Source organism: Heloderma suspectum, chromosome 2, assembly GCF_057233095.1.
Source record: "Heloderma suspectum isolate Gila_16-S chromosome 2, 16-S_ref, whole genome shotgun sequence".
Classification (NCBI taxonomy): domain Eukaryota; kingdom Metazoa; phylum Chordata; class Lepidosauria; order Squamata; family Helodermatidae; genus Heloderma; species Heloderma suspectum.
The window spans coordinates 247,475,546-247,498,509 of record NC_139459.1 but is presented as its reverse complement, the minus strand read 5'-3'; the positions used below and the strand labels follow the sequence as shown (position 1 = coordinate 247,498,509).

General features: G+C 43.1%; 1 protein-coding gene across 4 annotated transcripts in view; it reads right to left on the bottom strand.

Annotated features, from left to right (window-relative positions):
* SH3PXD2B (SH3 and PX domains 2B) overlaps positions 1-22,964 on the bottom strand; it is a 163,686-nt gene that overhangs the window by 20,356 nt on the left and 120,366 nt on the right. The window contains exons 6-11 of one of the 4 annotated variants that reach the window (XM_084838686.1): positions 17,517-17,542; positions 15,038-15,073; positions 8,497-8,631; positions 6,681-6,785; positions 4,978-5,061; positions 2,076-2,193 (exon numbers count right to left, since the gene is read on the bottom strand). In XM_084838686.1, the coding sequence (XP_084694812.1) occupies positions 2,076-2,193; positions 4,978-5,061; positions 6,681-6,785; positions 8,497-8,631; positions 15,038-15,073; positions 17,517-17,542 (504 nt within the window). Of the gene's footprint in view, positions 1-2,075; positions 2,194-4,977; positions 5,062-6,680; positions 6,786-8,496; positions 8,632-15,037; positions 15,074-17,281; positions 17,357-17,516; positions 17,543-22,964 lie in introns of those variants that run through there. The other 3 variants (XM_084838681.1, XM_084838682.1, XM_084838683.1) reach the window with 3 other exon arrangements.

Genomic DNA, 22,964 nt, shown 5'->3' with positions numbered 1-22,964 from the left:
TTAGATGTTTTGAGTATTTTCCCAACTTTGAGCTATGCATAACTTTGCTGCTTACAGATTATAAAAGCATTTTTTATAGCCACTGGGCAATCTTAAATATAGTTTCAGTGAAATATTATGCCCTGTTACATGAGGATTATTTACTTCATGTGTTTCCAAAATGCTCGAATGTGTTGACAGGACCACCATACTTGCAAACTGTACTTTTTCCATGCAATCTACCCAGCACACCCCATTGCCGCTTTTACAAATATAATGAATCTGTACTGATGTAACATACCATCTGTTGATAGTTCTATGAGCAATTCCTTTTAACAAGGCACTTAAAGGGCGACACGGCCCAAACGAGTTGCCTCTATGTGTCCACTTTTCTTCCTCAAGAGCCTGTGTCTCATTTTTATTTCCTAGGCCCCATCTACATGGCACCGCTTTCACCCCCTATCCCATCGCAAATGCACAGCATTGCAGCTTTGAATTAGCTTTTGGTGGTAAACACTTGTGATTTACTGTGCAATCCTCTAACAGACTCCGCCGTGCCCTTTTTTTGCCATTACACTTTAATGTGCAGCTGTGCAGCCTTGTGAGTGTGGGCGTGCGATACTGCAGTGGCTGTTTTGTATTTTAGGAGTTCTGTTGTGTCTTTCCGTCCCTTGTTCGGTAAAAAGTGGGTGTTGTGTGCTCCTTCATTTCCATGCCATCTGTTTATTTTTTTTATTTTTTTTATTTTATTGCATTTATATCCCGCCTTTTTTCCTGTTGCAAGGAACCCAAGGCGGCTTACATGATCCTCCTCCTCTCCATTTTATCCTCACAACAACCCTGTGAGGTAGGTTGGGCTGAGAGTCTGTGACTGGCCCAAAGTCACCCAGTGAGCTTCCATGGCTGAGTGGGGACTAGAACCCAGATCGCTGGGCTCCCAGTCCAACACTCTAGCCACTACACCACACTGGCTCTGTTTGTCAGTTCCCCAGCCTGAGACTCTTGTGATGGTTCATTTGAGCAGTATGTGCCTACCCATCACTCTGAAATGGAGGCTGGAGTGAAGTTGGTCCTCCCCCAAGACCCCCCCCCCCCAAGCCCTTGGGCATTGAGTCCAAAAGCAACCGTTGCAAAGATACGAAACTGCAAAAATGTGCGAAACTGTGATTAAATAAATGAAAATGCCTCTCTGTGCCTCTGTAACTGCACAGCGGCGAAGGGATGGGGGGTGTAAAAGGGTGTCACAGAGTGACACAAGCACTACACACACCTACAACACACCTGCTGCAAAATGCAAAGTCAGTTCATGGAAGGGACAAATGGCTTGCAACCGTGAAGAAACCTGCAGCAAACCAAAAAAATCACAGCAAAACACCTCCTCGGAAATCCGCATTTTCCGGGAGAAAACCATGGATGCCTGCAAAGTGGCGACTGCGTCATCTGTCCCAAGGGACCTTGACTCATAGCCACCTCGGAGGAAAAGGCTCGTGTAGATGGGGCCCCAGAAAGAGGATGAAATGCACCTCTCCATCAGGGATGTCAAATCTCAGGCTCATGGGCCAAATCCAGCATGCCTGGGGTCCCAATCCATCCCTCCAGGATTCTCCAGATGGCCATGCCCCTTCCCCTGGCTCCACCCCTTGCCCCCAAAACGTTGGGTGGTTTCCCAGCTTCTGCATGTTTTTCCGCCATTCTAAAAAGTTAAAATGCCTCTCCTAAGGCTTCACTACTAGCAGTAAGAGGTGTAAGCTAAAAGATGGTGATATTCTGGTTCCGCCCCTTTTGCCTTTGTCTCTGCCCATCACTGGAATCCGGCCCCCGAGAGCTTCTACAACATTGAATTTGGCCCTTGGGCTGAAAGAGGATCTATAACCCTGCTCTGCATCCAAATACTGATGTAGCCTTGTGTGTCCTAACCTGGACATCTTTCCTCCTGTTGCTTCCCTGAGTTGCTTCCCTTCCTCCTAAAGGTCCTTTGAAAGAGAGAAAAGGCAACCATGGTTTTGGTACAGATGATTGCAGTCAAAAAAAGGAGCTTGTCCCTTACACATGCCTGCCTCCCATTAATTCTTCCTGAGCTCTGTGGGAAAACATACCTGATTTTCCACCATCCTTCCAGGTTTTTCTGTATCACCTCCACTACCGCCCCTTTGTCCAGGTTCATTTCATCCTGGTCCCGAGCAGTGTAAGGGTAAATTACCATATACTTCTCTTCTGTTCAAAGCAAAATAGAACAAAAAAGGTGAGCAATAACTGGGAAGAAATCACAGCCCATAAAGATAGCCATATTTTGAAAACCCTTTGAACATTATTTAACTCGGCACTCTGAACTGGGCTGCATGGCAGAGGAAGATTTGCAGTTGGGTGCATCATACACCAGGGTCAACCAGCTCAAGGTCCTACCACCTTGCCAACTGTTTCTCATCTCGTATATCCTCCCAAATACTGGGCTACTCTGTGGGTAACTTAACACAGAATACACATTACGCCAACACCAGGAACACAAAGCTTTAAAAGATTTCCAGCCATGCTGCACAGATTGTTATGCATTAAAATATCTCTCCAAAGAAGCACCAGCTATGCCTAGGTGGAAGAATATCATGCAGTGGTATAGCGGAGCCAGAGTTCACAGGGACACAGCACCAGGACCTTTCGATGAGCAGCCACGCTGACGCCATCTGCCAGCCAGCCCCTCAGAATTCCCTGTTCCCTCTGAGCGTAGCTGCAATCCCCACAGTAGCTCGGGTGGAGGAATGACTTTTCTCTGGAATAATATATAGTTGTGAGCCATCTCGGTTGTCATGCAAAGTATTTAGGGGTAGCCTGGTCTTGAATGGGCAATTAAGACCCAATCACTTTATGAAAGACCTGCTCCTGGTGGAGACGAAAACTGCTAGAATTGTTTTGTAGGTAAGGATCAACACAGCTGCCTGAATTTTTGTCCTCTCCTTGGGGACATGGCTACGGGGGCTGTCACGATGAGCACCTGCACTTCAAGATTTACCACTACACCACCACCTTGTGTCAATGACAGCAGAAGTGTGACAGCTTTACTTTATGAAAAGAGAAGGAAGAAAGTCACACAAATGCACACTGAACACCTGCACTGCCAATATGGAACAAATTATGCTTTTGTTGCCTACTTTCCCCATGCAGAGCCACCAAACTGATACTAGCTAGAGCCCTTCCATACAGTTTGTATCAGCCCCTTATATTCATCTGCATCCCCCAGTGCTTTCTCATTTCTAGATATGTCTAGTGCAGAACATGAAATAAATTATATTGAAATTAATTTTAAAGCCAATTAATGATCCCCCTGGAAGGAAGAGCAGAAGCAACAATCACAGTCACAATCCTTAGGTGGATTTGCATGTGAGCCAGAAGTTCCTATGTTATCAGTGTGTCCAAATGGCTGAGCACACAACCGGCATGTTTTTCATTGTAGTTCTGAAACATCAGCCACAACAACTGTTTTCACTACAGGCTTATTACAAGTCAGCAAGACATTGGTAGACTGTCAGCAGCAATGAACACTGAACACATCAGACAGATGTTATGGCATCAGGATACAGTCAGAATTACATGGAATATGGCAGAAACATGAAAGCTCCTAAGCACCCCATTGTATCCAAGGGTTCTGTGCTGACCTTTCTCTCCTTTCTAGATTTGCCATAGAATAAGTTCTAAACACAATGCAAAAAGCTGAAACCCACACTGAGTGTCAAACCAGATGTGATGTTAAATCCATCATCAATGACCTACAGCCCATCCTGGACCAGTGGTGGATAGAAAGTAGATCTCCAGATGTTTTAGACTTCAGTTCCTAGCATTCCTGACCATTGGCCATGCTGCCAGGGGCTTCTGGGAGTTGAAGTCCAAAACATCAGGAGATCTACCTTCTACCCACCCATTCTGGACAATGACACTTTCCTCTCACAGGCTTTGGGTCGTAGGCCTGTACTTGCTTATAGACAGCCTCCCCCAACTAAAACAGCTACTCACTAGCAACAACTATCACTAGCAACAACTCACTATCCATATAACAAGGATACTAACACAGGGACAAGACCTTGCAACAAACCCAGATGCCAGCTCTGTTCCCGTATCTACTCTGGAAACACTATTACAGGACCTAATATTCACCCACAAAATTAGGGGCTCCTTCACTTGCTCATTTTCCAATCTGATATATGCCATCTTCTCTCAGCAATGCCCTTCTACATTCTACACACAGCAAATAGGCCAGTCTCTACAGAAAAGACTAAATGACATCAGAATGGCAAAGTTCAAATTTCAGTGAAAGAACACTTCAGCCTCCTTCTGACCTCACTGTTTACAATTCTCCCTCCTACCCTGTACTGTATGTGTACATGAAACTGTCAAGACCACTTCTTGCACCTGATGAAGTTGACTTCAGTCCACAAAAACTTATGCCAAAATACATTTGTTAGTCTTTAAGTTGCCAGAAGACTCTCTGATGTTTTTGCTGCAATAGACTAACACAGCTACTCTCTTGAATTTGCATTTAATGTACAAGTTTTTAAAAATGCAAACAGAATCAGCTGTGTGTGTGTATGATTTATAATTACTAGGTTAGCAGCAGGCACAAAGGGAGAATTAAGCCTTTTGCTCCCTTGCTGTAGTCCTGGGATCTTTTTGGACCTCCCAGCTGATGCAATTTGCATTTTGAAAAAACTGGCATGTTAGATGAAAAGTCACATCTGGTTGGGCACAATGCACTGAAGAGCAGAACTTGTAATCATGAGGCATTTACCTTGTATCAGAAGCAGGACTGGGGGGTGGGGGGGAATCACAAGTGTAAGACAGTTTAACACTTAGGACCAACAGTGCATACAAGGAAATACAGAGGAATAAATTATATATCACATGCAAGAAGGCATGCAAAACACCACAGTGGGTAGCACATGCAGAAACAGGGGCAGACAAATGTCCAAAGCACAACAGAAGGTCAACAGAAGAAATCTCCACAGCATCCACCTTGACCCCATCCACTGGTGTACAAGTCCCCAAGAGTCCGTCGGCGGCCCACATGTCTGGGGAGAGACCAGTATCTCCATGGGACTGGGTGGAGCATGTTGGGGAAGCAGGAGAGGGACAAAACAGGGTGTAAGGAGGCAACTTTTCATCTCTTGAAGAAACAGCCTTGTTTAAAAGGAGGCGCAATTCCACAATGAGACAACATGTTTCCCTCCCCGGTCCATCTCAAAGACTCGAATGCCTTGCTTAACAAAGGAGTTACACGAAAATGACAGTATCCGTCTCCACTTTCTAAAACAACAACCCCACAACACACACACACACACACTCAGAAAACTGCTTCATAAAAATGTGGGGGCACTTCTGACATCGTTTTAGAAGCACTTTGACCTGCTCTGATAATGTTTGTCTCTATGTTTCTCCTCCCACCGTAACTCAAGAGGCTACCATGGGAAGGGTCTAACAGATGCCCTGGGCAGGGGCAGTTCTTCTATGAGGTGGGGTGAATCCCCCACCTCAGGCAGCTGATCCTGAAGAGCGGAGGATCCCACTGCCAGAAGAACTGCGTGCCCCATCCAGCAGTCCAGAAAGCCATGCTGGTCGCTCTCTGCTGCAACAAAAGAGTGGCTGGCACAGCTCTCTGGAGCGCCCAATGCCTCATTTCGAGGATCCCTCAGAGCACAGCGGCAAACAGGGAGACTCTCTGAGAAGCCCCACCAGCCACTCAAAAGAGAGAGCACCCAGCATGGCTCTCCAAAGAGCCCAGCCCAAAAGCCTCATTGTAAGGAGTCCTTCCTCAGGGTGAGGCACTGGAGGAGAGGTGGCCCTGGAGATCACCTGTGCTGCCATGGCACAGGCAGTCTTCAGGGCCACATCCCCACCAACAAATGCTCTGAGGAAGGACCCCTTATCAAGGCTTCAAGGGAGAGGCCTGAGGTGGGGGCAGCCAGGGGAGGGAAGAGCGGTGGTCATGGTGGTTGCTGTCATCGCCAGAGGGTAGAGAACAGAGGGCAGTCTCCTGCCTCAGGTGGAAGGGATCTTGCACCGGTGCTGGTTCTGAGATTACATAATATTGTAGCATTGTTAACGCTAAGTGGGTGAGAACCTGATCAGTCCTGGGATGGGAGACCACTGTGGGCTCCATTTAAATTACTCTTGCTTTCCAGCGTTAATCGCTGTAATGAATATTGCTCTGGGATAAAGAGCAGCTGTCCTGCTGTTTGTTTCTACCCAAGACAAGCCACTTAAGCATCTGTACAGGGGAGGGGCGGGCAACTTGTAGCCCTCCAGATGTTTTGGCCTATGACTCCCATGATCCCTCGCCATGGGCTATGCTGTCTAGGGATGATGGGAACTATAGGCTAAAGCATCTGGGGGCCCACAACTTGCCCACCCCTGGTATTGGGGGTCTTAATTCAGAGCCTACGCTGGTGTGGCTTGAGGCTCATTGATGGGAGGAATACTTCACTTGTGGCTTGTGGATAGAGGAACACTTGGGTGCTGAGGCTGAGGAAGGATGAGGCTCCCACAAACAAGCTTGTTAGCATCACTTTCTCTAACAATTATATCAGATCAAGTGGCTTAAGTCTTTTTTTTTCTACTTGGATACAACCCTGCAAAATTTAACTGGACTAAAATGGTTCAAAGAACAAACCTGGGAACAATTTGGGCTACTTTAGGGGTGTCTCAAGCTGTTTTCTCACCTTCTTCAGGTTCCATTGAAAATTCATCCTGAATTCCATCCTGAACCTCTAGACATGTAGCCGGGACCCATCCTTGTTCATCCAATGTGCTCACAAACCACCAGCCTAAAGATAAGAGGAAGTGTTCTTAGTTGGAAAGACACATCCAGTTCTAGCTTTCGACAACTATCTATCCACCAGCCTCAAAGGATCTGGTCCTTTTTGATTTAGGCTCTGTGAAAAAAAAATCCCTCAAAACAAATCACCACCCATTGCCACAACTAAAACACTGAACTCAAGGTTACCGCATACCACATTTCAACAGCCCCCATGCTACTATATATGTAAGACTTTGTACGGTTCCAAAAGATTGTTTTCCGGTCCCCTCCTTGAAAGCTGCAGTTAACCAGAGTGCTGAAGGAGCCTTCAGGAGGAAGACATATTTGGGTCACCCAGTATCAAGGGTGATTGGCAATTTTTATCTCCATCACAATGTTGTCCTCAAGTGCATAAGTGCTTTTCTCCATAGGAATGAATGGCAATCATTTGCTCATATGGTTGAAAATAAAGGCCTTCACTCAGGGGCACCAACAGGATGCGGGCTAAACCTGCTACTGCACCTGAAGATACTCACTTCTGGAGTGCAAAGCAGGTTCTGCCCCCTCACAGCTGGGTCTCAGATAGCAGCCCATAATGTCCCATAGAACCCAATAGGAGCCATAGAGAATCAAGCCAGATCCTATTTGCATAGCCCTGCCTTGGAGTCATTCTTGGTCACACTAAAACATGACAGAATAATGATATGTCGGGAGCTGACTTTACATATATAGGTGATGTTACTTCTGTAGACTTTTCCTGCATTTCCCTGAGCTTGAACAGTAAACCCAGCCTAATTAATACCATCATTCCATTTACTGCTTTTTATGTGAATTCAGAATTCATAAGAAGGCTATTTTGAATGGAAACCGAAACTATTCAGTGAACAGCTATGAAATTATTTGACTTGTGTATGACACCAACGCAAATCACAATGGGTAATTTATATAAAAGCTATTTGAGTAGAGAATAATAAAAAGTTAAAAACTATCCATAAAAATTTACTACATTATGCTTTGGAACAGCAACAGTGTTTACATCCCTGCTTCACAATGGGTAGGTTGTGGATAGAAACTGTAGCAGGGTCTTTTCTTTAATTTAAAGTCACATCAACAGCAGCAACTAATTTGCTTCATCTTGCTGAAAAAAAATGAATTGCCAGCTAGCATAATCACATAGTATAATTTTCCCTATAACTCAAAATGCAAATCCAGTGTTATTTTCAGAGCCTATTTCTTATTTTATGTAAATAAGCAAGACAAAAACATGTTACATATTATTTTCTTTGAAAAACAACGTTTAATTCAGTTCTAAGCATAGTTCCCTCTAGATGGGTCAAATTACTAAATAAATTAGGATAATTGCAGGAATGCGAGTGAATTACTTGCCAGTCAAAGAAGCTGGAAAGGCAACTATGAAAGGCATCCTCCTTTCTTTAATCTAATATGGAGGCTCTGAAATGGGAACCTTGGGCCTAGGTAGCTTGATGCTAAGGACAATTCAGCATAAAGTACACAAGCAATATGTGGGGCAGGAGCTGGGATAAAAGCTAAGTAGCCCTTAAACCCGGCATTACTTGCACAGGTAAGTTCTCACAAGCTGACCTTCTAGATACATGGATTCAGCAAATCACGCTTTGGACCAGCACTTGACTTCATATCTTATTAGGAACCTATGGGGATTAAGAGATCCTTTTTACAAGTTCTAACTTCATGTCATGTTCCAGCTGAGCTCTCCTTACCAGATTCATTCTTCTCAATTATGTCCACCACTTGGCCTGCACACAAACTAATCTCAGAGCTCTCTTGCTTTTGGTAATCTGCTACCACCACATACTGTTCCAGGACCATCGGATCGGCAGATGCCAAATCTCCACCTGTATTATAGGGAAAAAGACAAAACACTTGGTCACCAAGTGCAGTGCATCTCACCATGTGTTTTTCCTTATTTTTCACATGATCATGGCTATAGGACAAGGGACATCTTAGAGCTTAGAACTATAACAGCCAGAGTGATAGGGAGATGGGAACAGGCAACAACTAAGATTTATGCAGCTTAGGTCAGAAGTGGGGAACCTCAGGCCTGTGGGCCAAATTCAATCCTCTGGGGTTTCCCAGAGAGCCATGCCCCCTTTTCTTGGCCAAAACCCCTTTCCCCTGACTGCCAATTATTTGGTGGCTTTCCAACTTTTGCACAGTTTTTTCCCCATTCTGAAACATTGAAATGCCTCTCCTAAGGCTTAGTTACTGACAGTAAGAATTTTAATATGCTGGTATTTTTGGTATTATGGCCTCACACATTTTGCCTTTGGCCCCACCCACCCCTGGAATGAGGCCCCTGAGAGCTTCTCCAAAACTGAATTCAGCCATTAGACTAAAAGAAGTTCCCCACCCCTGAGCTAGGTCCTTCTAACATACTTGTGCCCTGTCCATGTTCGGAGTTGTAGAACAACTCCTTTACCAGACACACATCACAAATGGGTAGTAAAGTGACATCCTCATACTGCAATTTTCTTCTCCCATGCCACTTCACTGCCTGCTGTTTGTGAATTTTCCCAAAGTGATGATATAAAGAACTGGATCACACACAATGACAACCCAGGGTATGGATTGAGTATGGGATGTCACTGAATTGTGAGTTATTGTTGAACTGTGGGTTGTTGCTATGTGTGAACCCTGCACTATGGTTTAACTATGGACTGTTAACTACAAGCAACCCAGAGTTCACAACCCAACAACATGCCATGGGTTCTCTTCCTGGGTTGTTCACGGTTAACAACCCATAGTTACACCATAGTGCAGGGTTCACACACAGCGACAACCCATGATTCAATGACAATCCATACTCTGGGTTGGCATTACATGCAAACCAGACCAATGTTATGCATTTCAGTACACTAGACATTACTGGGAGATGTGGGACACCTGCTTTTGGTAGTCATCAGAAGATCTGTGTACCATCTAGTTTCAGCCATACACTCTGGAGAATTTTGTGACAACTTGTGGCTGAAGTTGTGTAGCAAGGCTTGACAATATTTCTAATTGACTGTAGATGCATCATCAGTCTGTCACAAGTCTCTCTCTCTCTGATCTTTGGGGCTTTCCTCAGATTTAAGAAAATTAATGACAATAGGTAGGTGTTACATGTCCTTCAACCAGTCATCATTAATCAACTTAAACACTAACAGAATCCAAAGATCAGGCCTACCTCGATAATAAGACTGAACTGGGCACACAGTCTTGATCGAATAATTTGGACACTATAGACTGGGGAGAAGGTATAGGAAAAACACCGCCTTTCTAGGTATTCTTAAGGCCTCCCTCACATCACTGTCCTCCACCAATCAATTTTATTAACTTTTTCATCATTAAAATCTAGCTAGCAGGACATGCAAGGAAAGCGACTGGACAGAGACTGGACTGAGCAGGCAAACTGAAGTACGGACTAAGAATTCTCACTTTAAAAGCACAGTCATGAGCAAAGCTTTCTGCAACATTTCCACTGACTCAAGGTTTTGCAGGATTAAGCTACAGTATTTGACTGCTGGGTAGAAATTCTATTAATCTTACAAATGTGCAAAGCCTCTCTCTTCACTAGGAAGGTAAAAGAATAATAGTGAAAATGCTTAAAAAGGAGTGTGATAATTCAAAAGCCTTTTCAAATTTATGTAACAATTAAGATATTTCCAATTAAGCACAGCTATACTATCTAGAGAACTTCATTTCAGTGGGCAAATCTATATTAATTGCAAGGGAGCATAACTCTCGCTTTACATTAGGGTCTTGCATGGCTCTTTATCTGGAGTCATTTCCTGTGGTCACTCCATCTGGCCCAGCAAGAAATCTAGGCCTCTACTTCCGGAGGATGTGGTTTTAGGCCTCAGGGACCACAACCCTCAAGAATTCAGCTGATCTTTGCAGTTTAACACATAGTTCTTCCTTTGCATTCCAAAACAGCATCTTGACTGCTGTTTGTGGAGGCAGCTTTGGGATACCATACCCCAGGTATTTGCTAAATAAATAAATCAGAGCCGCTAAGGGGCAGCAGAGTTTTCCCATAAAGGAAAATGTGTGAAACCCATCATTAAGAGAGAAGAAGGAGATACAAAAAGAACTGGAAAAGATGGAGCAATGTAACGTACTAGATTAAAAAGTAATAATCAAAGGACCATTTCTATCTGATAAAACTACACATACCAAGGCAGAATTTCGATTAGCTGCTGCTGTGGGTGATCACCTGAACTCCATAACAGCCCAATCTTATGTATTTTTCTTCAGAAGTAAATCCCACCAAGTTCGATTGGACTTATTCCCACATAAGTGTACGTAAAAGTGCAGCCTTGGGGCAATGCCTGTCCGGGACTCACTTATTTCTTTTAAACGTTTCAGATGCAGATCTACTTCTCTTCACCTATGTAACATTTCAGTTTGGACAACTCAGTGTAAACTGACTACACACACTGAATGTTTTTTGTTTGTTTTGTTTGAAACTACATTTGTTCTCTAGTTAACAGGGCTGGCCCTACCATTAGGGAGAGTGATGCAGCTGCATCAAGCAGCAGATTTTGGATATCATGAAAGGGTAGCAAATTGTTTCTTACTCAAATTTATCACTACTGTATTTGTTACTGCCAGGGAGGGAAAGAAGTGTTTGCAGGATTTTCTGTTTTAGGTACCAAAATGACCTGATGGCCTTGGGTACTATGCACCTTGACTGGGAAGGGGAAGACACATACCATGTGCTGCCCCGCCTCAGGTAGCAAAGTGTCTGGGGCTGGCTCTGCTAGTTAACCCCTGTGCACCAGATTAGTTCAGTTTGTCCATGTCTCAATAGCAAAAGGAGGGAAACACCTTTAATTACAATATGTTTGGGGAAAGGGGAAAAAATAGAAAGCATGTCTCTCTTTTCATATTTTGGCACTGTTTGTTTATCTTGTTCTGCCAACCATACCAACTGGGTGTCTTGCAAGTAAAGGGAAAGAGCAAAAATTGCTTCCCCTTCGATACACCAGGCAAAAGAAAGATGTACGGGCTAAATGAGAAAAGAAAATCTATGCTTTAAATTCAAAAGCTAAAATTTCAAAGCAAAGCAAATAGGTTAAAGGAAGCAGAGCAACAACATTCATGGTGGGCTGTGAAAATAAGCTGGGTTCCCCAAGTGTGGGCAATCAGTTGGCTCTGAATTGAAGAGCTGGCAAGACAGACTCATTCAAGTGGAGAAAACTGATTGAAAACATCACCATGAAAACTGCACCGGAGAAAGAAGGCCTTGTGGAAAGAACAGCCTGGTGGTGTTGGAGAGACAGAGGGTCAAACGAGCTTGGCTAGGTTTTAATAGCTTTTAGTGTATCGGATTCCAAGCTTGCCAGAAAATTCAATCTCTGGGAAGACCTGTTTTGTTAGATTTTTTTCTAGAAAAGGCTCACTGAAAGGAACAAAAGACAATCTTCCATCATGTTATACCATAAACAACTCTCCACAATGTTTCAGGTGAGCGGTGCAGAGGCGTAGTTACTTCTAATTACAGCATCCCATCCAGAGAAGATGATTGGAAGGAGCTGCCAGGATGAGACAAATATAACTCTTGGAAAAGAATGGATGTGCCTTAGAACTGTAGGCCCCATCCCTTGTTTGATGCCAACTGCCATTCTGACTAGACCAAAGAGTGGAGTCATCCAGCAAACAACTACAGGAAAAGAGAAGAGAACCTTTTTCCTGCCCCCAACTCCCCATGTAATTACTCATAGTGCTCTGGGGCTATTTGCAGCTTCGAAATGCAGCTCTGGCACCTCCAAAGTACCTATTAAACCAGCAACACAAAGCAGTAAACAGCACTGAGCGGAAAAGCTGGGAATTGTTTTCAGCAGCTCCTTCTCTCAGGACAATTATTCCCAGCCGCTAAACTGTGAGGTTGCATTAACAAGAAAAATTGCCTTCTCTGAGATAAGTGTGAGGTTCTTTAACTACCACAGCATTTTTACCTCCAAAGAGAAGGCAACAGGAGGCAGCATCCGATGTAGGGAGGAAATCTGAAAGCAGTTCACACGTGCATATTTATCACGTAGATCAAGGTGTGACTTGCCTGTGTCCATCAGCCATTACAGATTACAACTAATTAATCACAGCAGATAGATCCTTCATATTACCGAACATTGTGACAATTACAATTCACTGGAGATAATCCACACTTGTTTGGGAATCGGCAAGTGATTAGATATTAAACAATAAACATGCATGCATGAAGGTGATCAAGAAACATAAACAGATTCTATGAGGACATGTCACATTCTGTTGAAAGCTACTAACTCACTTGGAACAACAAACAGGTACACTTATTGTTCTAATGAGTTTTTACTTAATCAGTGGTCTTTTGAATAGGGTCAAAGTACTGATTAAAGTTGGTCAAAGAACCTATTAAAATAATCAAAAGTGCTGTAAAGTGCTACTGAGAAGAATATCGCCAATATGAATATCTGATAGAAAGTTTCTTTGTGCAAGATGGTCACAAATCTCAAATTTAAAGTGCAATATTAATGTACAACTGTACTCTAGCTATTGGACTTGAATATGCTACATAGATCTGAGTACTGGTGACTTCACACCAGAAAAGACAGACAATAGCCCCACTGAGTGCAAAAGCAAGGGTTCAGCACATGACTGAGGACTAATTAAAACTAGAAAATGGCACTACTTAAAACTGCCAATCTAGTTTTGGAATCTCCTCTGATTAGGCTTGCTCATAAGATTGTCCTGCACAGTCATGGAACCCAGTATGCTGTCTCTAATACAATATTTTATATCACTTTCAGAGACTAGTAAGTAAGTAGTACAGAAGAGAAAGGGGAGGGGGAAGGGGAGGAGAGAGACAGAAAATCCACTCAAAAAGGCAAGGGCAAAGTTATTTTTCACTCTGATTTCTTAATTTCATGAATTATTTGATCATGATCATGTTCTCTGCAGAAGGTCAAGTCTAGTCTGAGTGACGATTTATGCCCTCTTTGGCTCCTCCCTCCCCACAATCTTCCTACACAAAGTATGCCATGATACCATGGAAGACAGAACTTATGAACTGCCATAGAAACCCTATGAGGACTGTTACTGTGAATCTCATTTATTGATAAGCTTTGTCAGAGTGGGGAAGTTATATTTAACCAAACTGCTGTTCATCAACACATCATTGACATATTTAGGCCAGGGGCTGTTGAGGACAATAGGTTATGAACCTCACTAAAGAAGTCCCTTGCCCCAATTCACATTACCTCTAACTGCTGTGGAAACATGCATAATTAGATGTTTTTATCGGAAGATTTAAAACAGTCTTCAATTATCTGCGAACAAACCTAAATTATTAGCCAAATCAAAATTGACAAATAAAGGGCATGTATATGAAAACATGTATGTATGTACAGTGAGCCCAAGGTGGTGGTGGTAGGGAATCTCCACTTAAGATTTAGACACTAAAACACAACCTTTCAAAAAATGAACACCTAAATCTGCCCTTCAAAGGAGCCAATTTTTGTACAATTTTTGTATGATTCCTGATTCCATTAAGAAGGTTGGGTAGGACTGACACATCATTAAGTTTCAGTATTTGTAATAACTGCATTCTATGTACATTGTTTATATGACTGTGACCTTCTCCATTTGTTATGGCCAATAGCCACTATAAATAAAAAACAGAATATTTGTAGCAATTTAGTCGGCTTTAAACTAGCCCATTTATTGAAGTCTCATATATGAAAGTAAGCTAATGATAAGAAACAGATTTAACACCATCTGAATGTTTTGGCTTTTATTTGCTAAAATGTTATATATATGATGTTAAACCTCAGTGTTAGTAAATGGTCAGTTTTACATTTGCATATATTTAAATGACTGTGTGCACATGAGCAATAGCTACTCATTTGTGCCTGATGTGGCAATACTACCAGCCACTCAACTTGTTTTTCATTAAACCCACTGTGTGATTTCTTCCCAGCCTATCATTAAAGCTTGAGGCCACCACCAGCAAAGCAGTAGAGTTGCCACCTAGCTAGCTGTAAACCAGCCCAGTGGGGGGTTTGTTAACTCATTCATAGTGATAGTCAATGAGAATTTGTTAAATGAACTCACACACACACACACACACACACACTCCCCACTATTCCCTATCCAGAGGGCAGAAGCAACCCTACAAAGCAGTAGCAAGGTAGCGGTGCCTGGACTGCCCAAGAGGAACAGCACGTGTTGCCCAAGAGAAAGGAAATGTGAAAGCAAGTCCAAGCAATGAGTTGCTTTTACTACCTCTCAGGAGGAAAGAAGCCGTTCTCTGGATAAATCCTAATAAAGGAACAAAAATGGTGGAGAAAGGCAATGAGGGTGGTATAAGAATAGAAACACAGAGATGTGAAAGTAATGGGGTGATTAACCAAAGAAAAACGTGTCATTTTTGTTCCTCAAGATGAGGGACGGTATCATATATAGTAACAGTGAGCTCATACTCCAAGTATAGACTCATATAGCCCAAACAGCACAATCCTCACTCAAGACAGTGGTATCAGCAGGCTTGGGGCAACTCCAAGGATTGCAGAAGTACAAAAAAAAGTTTTAGGGGGGAAAAAACCTAAGTAGGGGTGTGGGGAGGTATAGGTCAAGTGTTTTCAGGCTTGGAGCAAACAAATGAATAAATGGTTCTATTTTACCCGCTGTAATTTGTTAGAGAGCTCAGCTATTTACATGACCTGGGGCAGCTACCCCTTCATCTCCTCAAGGGTCCTGGTTTATCTGTTGTGCACACAGAACATATACAAATTTTCTGAACATTTTCCTATGGTGGGAAAAGACATCCTTACAGATATTGCACCTAAACCTTCATTCCACATGAGGTGGATTAATATAAGGGTGGGAATATCTCCCCCCCCCATCTCCAAAACGAGTTGTAAGTTAGGAAGAAAGTAGCATAGGATGGAGTTGGGCCCACAAGATGGCCCACATGAACAAGTAGTTTGTCCTTTGGCAGAGACAGCGGTAAAAATCAGAACCACTTACAAAAAGAGGTAGAAGACCCAATGCCTTATCTGCTACTTCTACTTAAGGTATGTGTAAATACATGAGCAGCAGCCACTGGTATTGCTGGCAATATCTCTATCCATCGTTATCTCGTGTGTGTGATGTATTTATGAACTGGAATATGTTCAGTGGGACTGTTCTATTCAAGCTTTGAAAAAACTAAGCCGAATAGTATTTCTACACTGGGAATAAACAAATTTGTTCTAAAGTGTATTATATTTTCAGGCTGCCAGGAGTTAAAATAGTATCATTTGCTACAATAAGGAAACTGAAGCAAGCAGGCAGGTCTAGGGAAATAATAAGACATTTAATTGCCCTACAGGACTGGATTCCTGATGAAACGGTATTTTGGAATGCAACCAGCTAGCTAGCACTGAGCCCCAGAGCCAAAATAGAAAAATCTGCATGTTTAGCCATAACAGAAAGCAGGCATGTTATGTGATTGATATGCTCTTTTGACCAAAACATAAGGGTGAACCTGCTGTGAAATTATTGTTGGAAGTATTGCTCTAGGAGGTAACTTGGTTTGCGGCAATCAGCCCCAGGCACGTTTGGCCAGCCTGCTTTGTCAGGCAATAAAACACAAGGGAAACAAAGTAGCTCAGAACACAGTCTCCTGCTAATGCTTACAATGACACATACCTAATTTGGGGCTTGCTGATCAAAAGGAAAAGCCTTCTAAGAACACGTTTTCATCATCCTCTTCCTACCAATAGGCTACTGCTTCTCCCACACTCTCCTTTCTGCTGTGCAAACCCTACAGCAGCTTTCCCCAACCTGGTAACCTCCAGAGGTGTTGGACACCAAATCCAGCCAGCATGGCCACTGCAGTGCAACACATCTGGAAAGCAGCAGGTTGTGGAAGGCTGCCTCTGCCTGCCTCATCTCTCATTATGCAGAGGCGAACGAACGGGTTGCAAGTAAAAAACACAGGCTCGCCATCTGCACTGCAGGCAGGTTAGATGCTACACTGGAAGATGACAGACAGGCATGGGCAGGATTCAGACCCAGCTGTGCTGCAACAGAGCTGAAGACAAGTGAAGCACTGAGGCAGCAACATATCTGCAGCATACTATATATCTAGCTGCTCTGCATGTCAAAAGTTAGCAGACAAGACAGTGGAGGGACCACTCCCACGAAGATACATTTACATGCACTTTTGCACTACATGTGTACTATTGATTTCTCAGTAACTCTGACACTTTCTCTCTCCAAAAATCTTCAAGTGCCATGTTTTACCAGGCTTCATAACCCAAAGCCAGCTTCAAGCATGAACAATGAAATTTTGGCTAAATGGCAACCTTAGCTGCAAACAGACTGGAATAATGCTCTTCCAGTCTCTCCTACTATGATATCCCATAACAGGAGAAAGTCTGTACGATTTCTGGATAAGATAATAAAGGCTAATGGCCCCACAGTTAGCAACAAATATATAATAATGCAATACATACAAAAAAATCACATTTTTGACACATGTACCTTAGTCCTCCATTAGCCTGCACACTGAAGGAGAAATAAAATATGGCATAATAGAAAGACAAACAGCAGCATGTCAGGATGGACTCTTCCAATCTCCTTCCCTGTGGATGGCCTGTGGAAGAATGTACTTCACCTCAGGCTTTATACTTGTCAATGGTTGTGGGCAAATTCCAATAACTTTAGAACAGATCAAAAAAACAGAAATAAGGAGAAAAAATACAAGTAATCGCCTTACCTGATCTCTTCTTTCCAATTGGTTCTCTGAGGAGGAAAAGAAAAAAAGACTGATCAGCAAGACAATATAACAACCCTGTCTATCTGCCCAAAAGTGGGTTGTTAGAGTGATGAAACAGAACTCCAGACTCTGGATAGTTTGTGGTCCAGCCATTCACTTTCTGAATTACGTTATGCAACTGGCTTGGCAATAGAAGAATTGAGACAAATTCACATTTTCAAAGAGAATCTTCCCTTCCTTTTGCAACTATATGAATCTTACACAATGATACACAAAAGTCAATTGTTATCCTCGCTCTCACCTCCCTTTTTGCTGCCTCATAATCATGTTCCTTTGCTCACCTGTACATGGCTACTACTCACATCCATATGATATAGCCATTTTTTTTTTTTTAACACATTGCTTTCAATTTTCTGGGAGCTGTAGATCTTAAGCAGGGTGAATAACTTCTACAAAACACGTTGCCTTAATTTAAGAAAAACAGTTGGCATATATGAAGGCTAGAGACCGAGGAGGCAGCGGCAGTACAGAGGTGAGGGGGAACTACAAAGCATTTATTACAAGTTACTTCAAGAGGGCAAATACCCATTCTCAGGACTGACGTAAATACCTTGGGCAGCTGCAGGGGCCCCAGAGTCCAAGCAGGATCCACTGCCGATGCTAGTGCCATGCCCCTGCCCACTTTAAAAATCCCTGGGCTGGAGCTCCAAGCAGTGTCAGGCAGCTGAGTCTAGCTGCCATCTGAGTTTCCCACAATGTCCCCGGAGTATCACAGCTATTGGGCCAGCTAGATCCATCCACCTGACACATTTCAGAACACTGCTGCCACCACTGCTGCCCACCACCACCAGATAAATCTACCAGGGCCATCCAGTAGAGAAGGGGTCTACCAGAGGACATTTTGCCAAGGACCTTCTCACACCTGGAGCTGGTCCTGCCCATTCTCTCTGTGTGTCCCTTTAACTTGGGTTCCAGTAGTTTCAGGGAAAACACAGGCAACCAGTACTTGCATGGTTATCTGTTTTCCCCCTCACAAGCTTGAACTCTTGGGAATGAGATTTTGAAGGTGGTGTCTATTTCATCACCTTCCAGAAGAAGACAGTGAAGGGCTCAATCCTATAAATGTTTAGACAGAAGAAAGTCCTACAACTCCCAGCATTCCCCAGCCAGCATGCTAGTAGTTATGGGACTTTGTTCTGTCTAAACATGTGCCCTAAGTCTAGTAACAAATGATACTTCACAGAATTTCTTTAATCACAAATAAAAAATTGTTGATCTTTATAAATTTTATATGAGAAAACACACATGGCAAAAACGTGACGGCATTACTCCAAATGTGCCAGATAGTCCTGCAAAAGGACTTATGTAACACAGTCTTCTCCTGCACCTACCAAGTCCCAAATAGATTGGGTTTTCTGAGTTTAACAGTATTTAAAACACACAATTCCTGCAACTACAATATTTGCCCCTGAATCATCTCACTGTTGTAAGGAAAGAAAACTGTGACAGACAGACTGGCCTTTCACCCTATCAACATGTGTTTTTAATTTGATACCCAAGTACACCATGGAGCTGATGTGCAAACATGTGCAGGTGTGCATGCACACACACATACGCGATGCAAAGGAACTCCACAGGATATTCTCTCTTGGTCTAGTCCATCACAGCTATTTCAAACAAGCAACCTGCCATATGATAGCTTACAATTCCCATATAAGATTTTTGGGATCACATCAACAGCTCTAAGAAACATCTGGCACACTAAGATTAATCTTTTTTCTTATGATAGGAAGATTTAGGGCTCTTCCAGATGGGCTTTTAATGTGCTATTCGCTTGCCTTGCTTGCGGGATTTTTGGGGCTCCCACGTGACATCGTCAGTCTTCTGCTGTCATCCCACCTCATCCCATGTTTTCTTCCACTTTTTCCATATTTTCTCACACTGGAGAAAATCTGTTAAAATATTCTCTAGTGTTCTATGATCTGCAAAAAAACACTGATGAGCCTTCCTGATTTCAAGTGACTGAGCAAACAAATTGGTGCTGAAGGAGGAGGCAGTGGCTGGATACAATGGAACAGAAGAAGGTGGCTGTAGCTTCAGTCAAAGAGGAGAGAGGGAAATGCACACACACAGATTGATACAGTGAAGACAAGATATAATGACAAGGAAGTGACACCATGTTTCTGCACCCAAACACACAAAGTGCAAAATCATGCTAGTTCACAGGATGTGATGCAAACTGCATCCCTCTTTTCATAAATGCCAGCAGCAGACTGTAAAAAGCAGCTGGTGTGGACACAGAAACCAGACAAGGCTATTGGGCATAGGATCAAAGGCAGCACATGGATTTAAGTAAATGTCCTGGGTTTTCAGAATTCTCCAGGTAAATAAGACCAAGAGTAATGGTAAACTATTATTTTGCAATTCTGGTTTGCGAGTAAACTAAGGTTTCCACAAACCACAGAAGGTCTGGTTCAGATGAAATGGCAAATTATGTTTGCTTAGAACCAAGAAGAAGGGGCATGGAAACCCAACACTCCTGCACATAAGAATCCACAGTTCAGCATTATGTCCAACCCACCTCAATAGCTCATGAGCCACACTCCCAGCAGAGGGACAAGAAAAATCATGACAGTATCAGCCTTAAGCATTTTCTCCCTTTGTTGGCCAGGAAGGGAAAAATAGACTCTGATGGGAACTCAAGCAGTTCTTCTAGTCTAGCATACAACTGCAAAGCCTTGAAGGCTGGTGCCTTTTTATCCTTGCCTGCTAAATGTATTAAGTGAAACACATCCCCCTCTATCTCTTTTCCACTATATCCCTCCTGTCTGAATGAGGAGGGGATAGCAAGACTGTACTTTTACTTTGTTACTGGGACCTTCCTGGCATGAGCAGATGCACCTCCAAGAACAAGAGCTCAGACAAAAAAGGAAACAGTAATAAGCTCGCAGCAGCCTGCAGCTTCCTCCCCTCTGCCTATCGTCTCACTCAGCAGCTGGAGAAGGCATGCGGAATGAGCCTATAAAGACCCCTGAGAAAGGCTAACAAGTGAAAGAACATGAGGATGTTATGTGAATTTGAATGTTTTACGACACATTTCAGTGGGGGTGAACAGTAAATCCAAGAATGCTCTCTGCTGACTCGTTGCCATAAAAGAATTACAATCTAGCTGTTTACCCAAAATGGGAAAACCCTGAAACAAAACCAACATTTTCCCATGTATCTCATTATGCTTAGAAAAATAGGATATAGAGGAAGGAGTGGGGCCATAACAAATTCAGTCCTCAAAACAGAAAGCAAGTTACTTCCTTGCCTCACTATTCTGGCCAAGCTTAGCTGGTGCTAAGAGGGGACTTTCAAAGTTTACTCAGTACAGACATGCCGGTACTATCTTTGGGCTTCTAGGCACCCCAGGATGTTTGGAGAACATTTCTCAAGAAAAGAGAGGCATTGTCCATAAATGGACAAAAGAGGCCTGTAACTGAACCCTGCAGTCTGCAAATGCTACATCTGGCATGGTCTCTCTCATTAAGCAGACTTCTAAATTTGCAGAATAAATACAGCCTTAGGAATACAATTACATTCTCTGTTATTGATAGCGAAAACATATAATATAGTCCATATTGTGCTGCTCTGAAAATGACTGAAGGCACAATCCTATGCATGTTTAGACAGAAGGAAGTCCTACTACTCCCATCATTCCCAAGGCAGCCATGCTGGCTGGGGGAATGCTGGGAATTGTGAGACTTTTTTCTGTTTAAACATGCATAGGATTGTGCCCTACAGTGATTTGACATTACTAGTCAGATGCTTCAAACTTAGCACACCAAAGGACCAATTTAAACTTGATGGAAGCCATACAGAGGCCACTAAAAATAGGTGTCTCACACTGCTGGCATAATAGTTGTACATTTTTTAGCCTGCATGGTGCCCTGCAGAGGGGCTGCACATGTATGGGCCAGTGTGTGATCATAGTTCTTTAGACATAATGACAGCTGCATGGCGAGCACTTATACTATACAAAAAGTATAGGTAAATACTTTTTGGCAGCCTTCGCATGGATGCTGTCACATTCTCCCTAAAGAAAGTACTTTTAATTGCATCAGCTGAACTCTTTTTCTGGCCCAGCTGGCTCTCTCATTCAGATTTACTGGCAGCACTCTGAGCACACAGGATCGCTACAGGAAGCAATTCCAACCTTTATCTAACCATGCTTCTCCAATTATCCTGCATAATAGGGGTGAGCAGAAAGTAGATCTGGATTTACAAGTAGATCTCCAGGTGATCTGTTCATATTTGACCACCAATTGTTTAACAATTGCAGCAACAAAACAACCCCCAGCCTATTATTCTGCTGAAACGAAGACAGCTTGGGGTAAGCAGGAGTGGATTTTTGTGTGCAAGATCTATGAGCTCCATTCAGTTCTAGTACATGAAGCTAATTCCTGGACTCAGAACTCTTCAATTCTGAGTGTATGCCTTGTGCACCTGACTCTTGCAGGACTAGTGGATCTTGCAGGACTAGTAAAAAACAAGAACAAGTAGAGGCCACAAGCTTGAAATCTGCCCACCCCTACTGTGTAACAACAGTGAATGCATTCTCCAAATGTAGATCTTTGTGTAGCCAAAACAGCAGCACCCGTGGACAAGAGGGTGGTATCACCAGGCTCAGGGAAATCCCTTGAACACATACAAAAAGAATCTGTAGGGGAAAAAATCCTGTGTGTGTGTGCGTGCATGCACGCGCATGTGCAGAGCCCAATGAGAACTGAGCATGCTCAGTGGGCATGGAATGCTGACAGAATGTTGCAGAACATCCCCCTCCCCTGGAACTGGGTGAGGAAGGAAATGGAATGGAGTGGCTGGAAACCTGACATTTTCCTCTTTCCAGTATGGTAATCCAAAGACAGCTCTTAATAACTGAGATTTTTGTCTATGCCAGGGGTCCCCAATGCGGCGCCTATGGGCACCCACAAAACTCCCCCCCCCTTTTTAAAATACACATCCTTGGATTTGTATATCACCACAGCAATGAATACACATGAAATGCATACAACTTTCTAGCAGGTATACGACTTCAACAAAAGCAGCCCAAATGCCTAAATAAGTATCCATTTGAAGGTGGTGTCTATATGCCACCTGCTCAAATACTGAAAGCATTGTAACGTCCTCAATCCATTGCATTACAGGAGCTGAGTGTTTATCCTTCCAATGTTGTAGTATCAGTCTTTTAGCAATCCACTTATTAGGCATTTTGTGGTGGTATCCACAGCAATTCCCAAGTATGCCCATGGGTCCAAAAAGGTTGGGGACCCCAGTCTATGCACTTAACTGCTTAGAATGTCTGTGTTTGACAAGTTCTTGCTGTACAGTGCTTTGGGGAAAATATTGGTGCTCCAGTAGATCAGCTCTGTCAGCTTCTCTCTTTCAGCTTTTAAGATAGGAAAC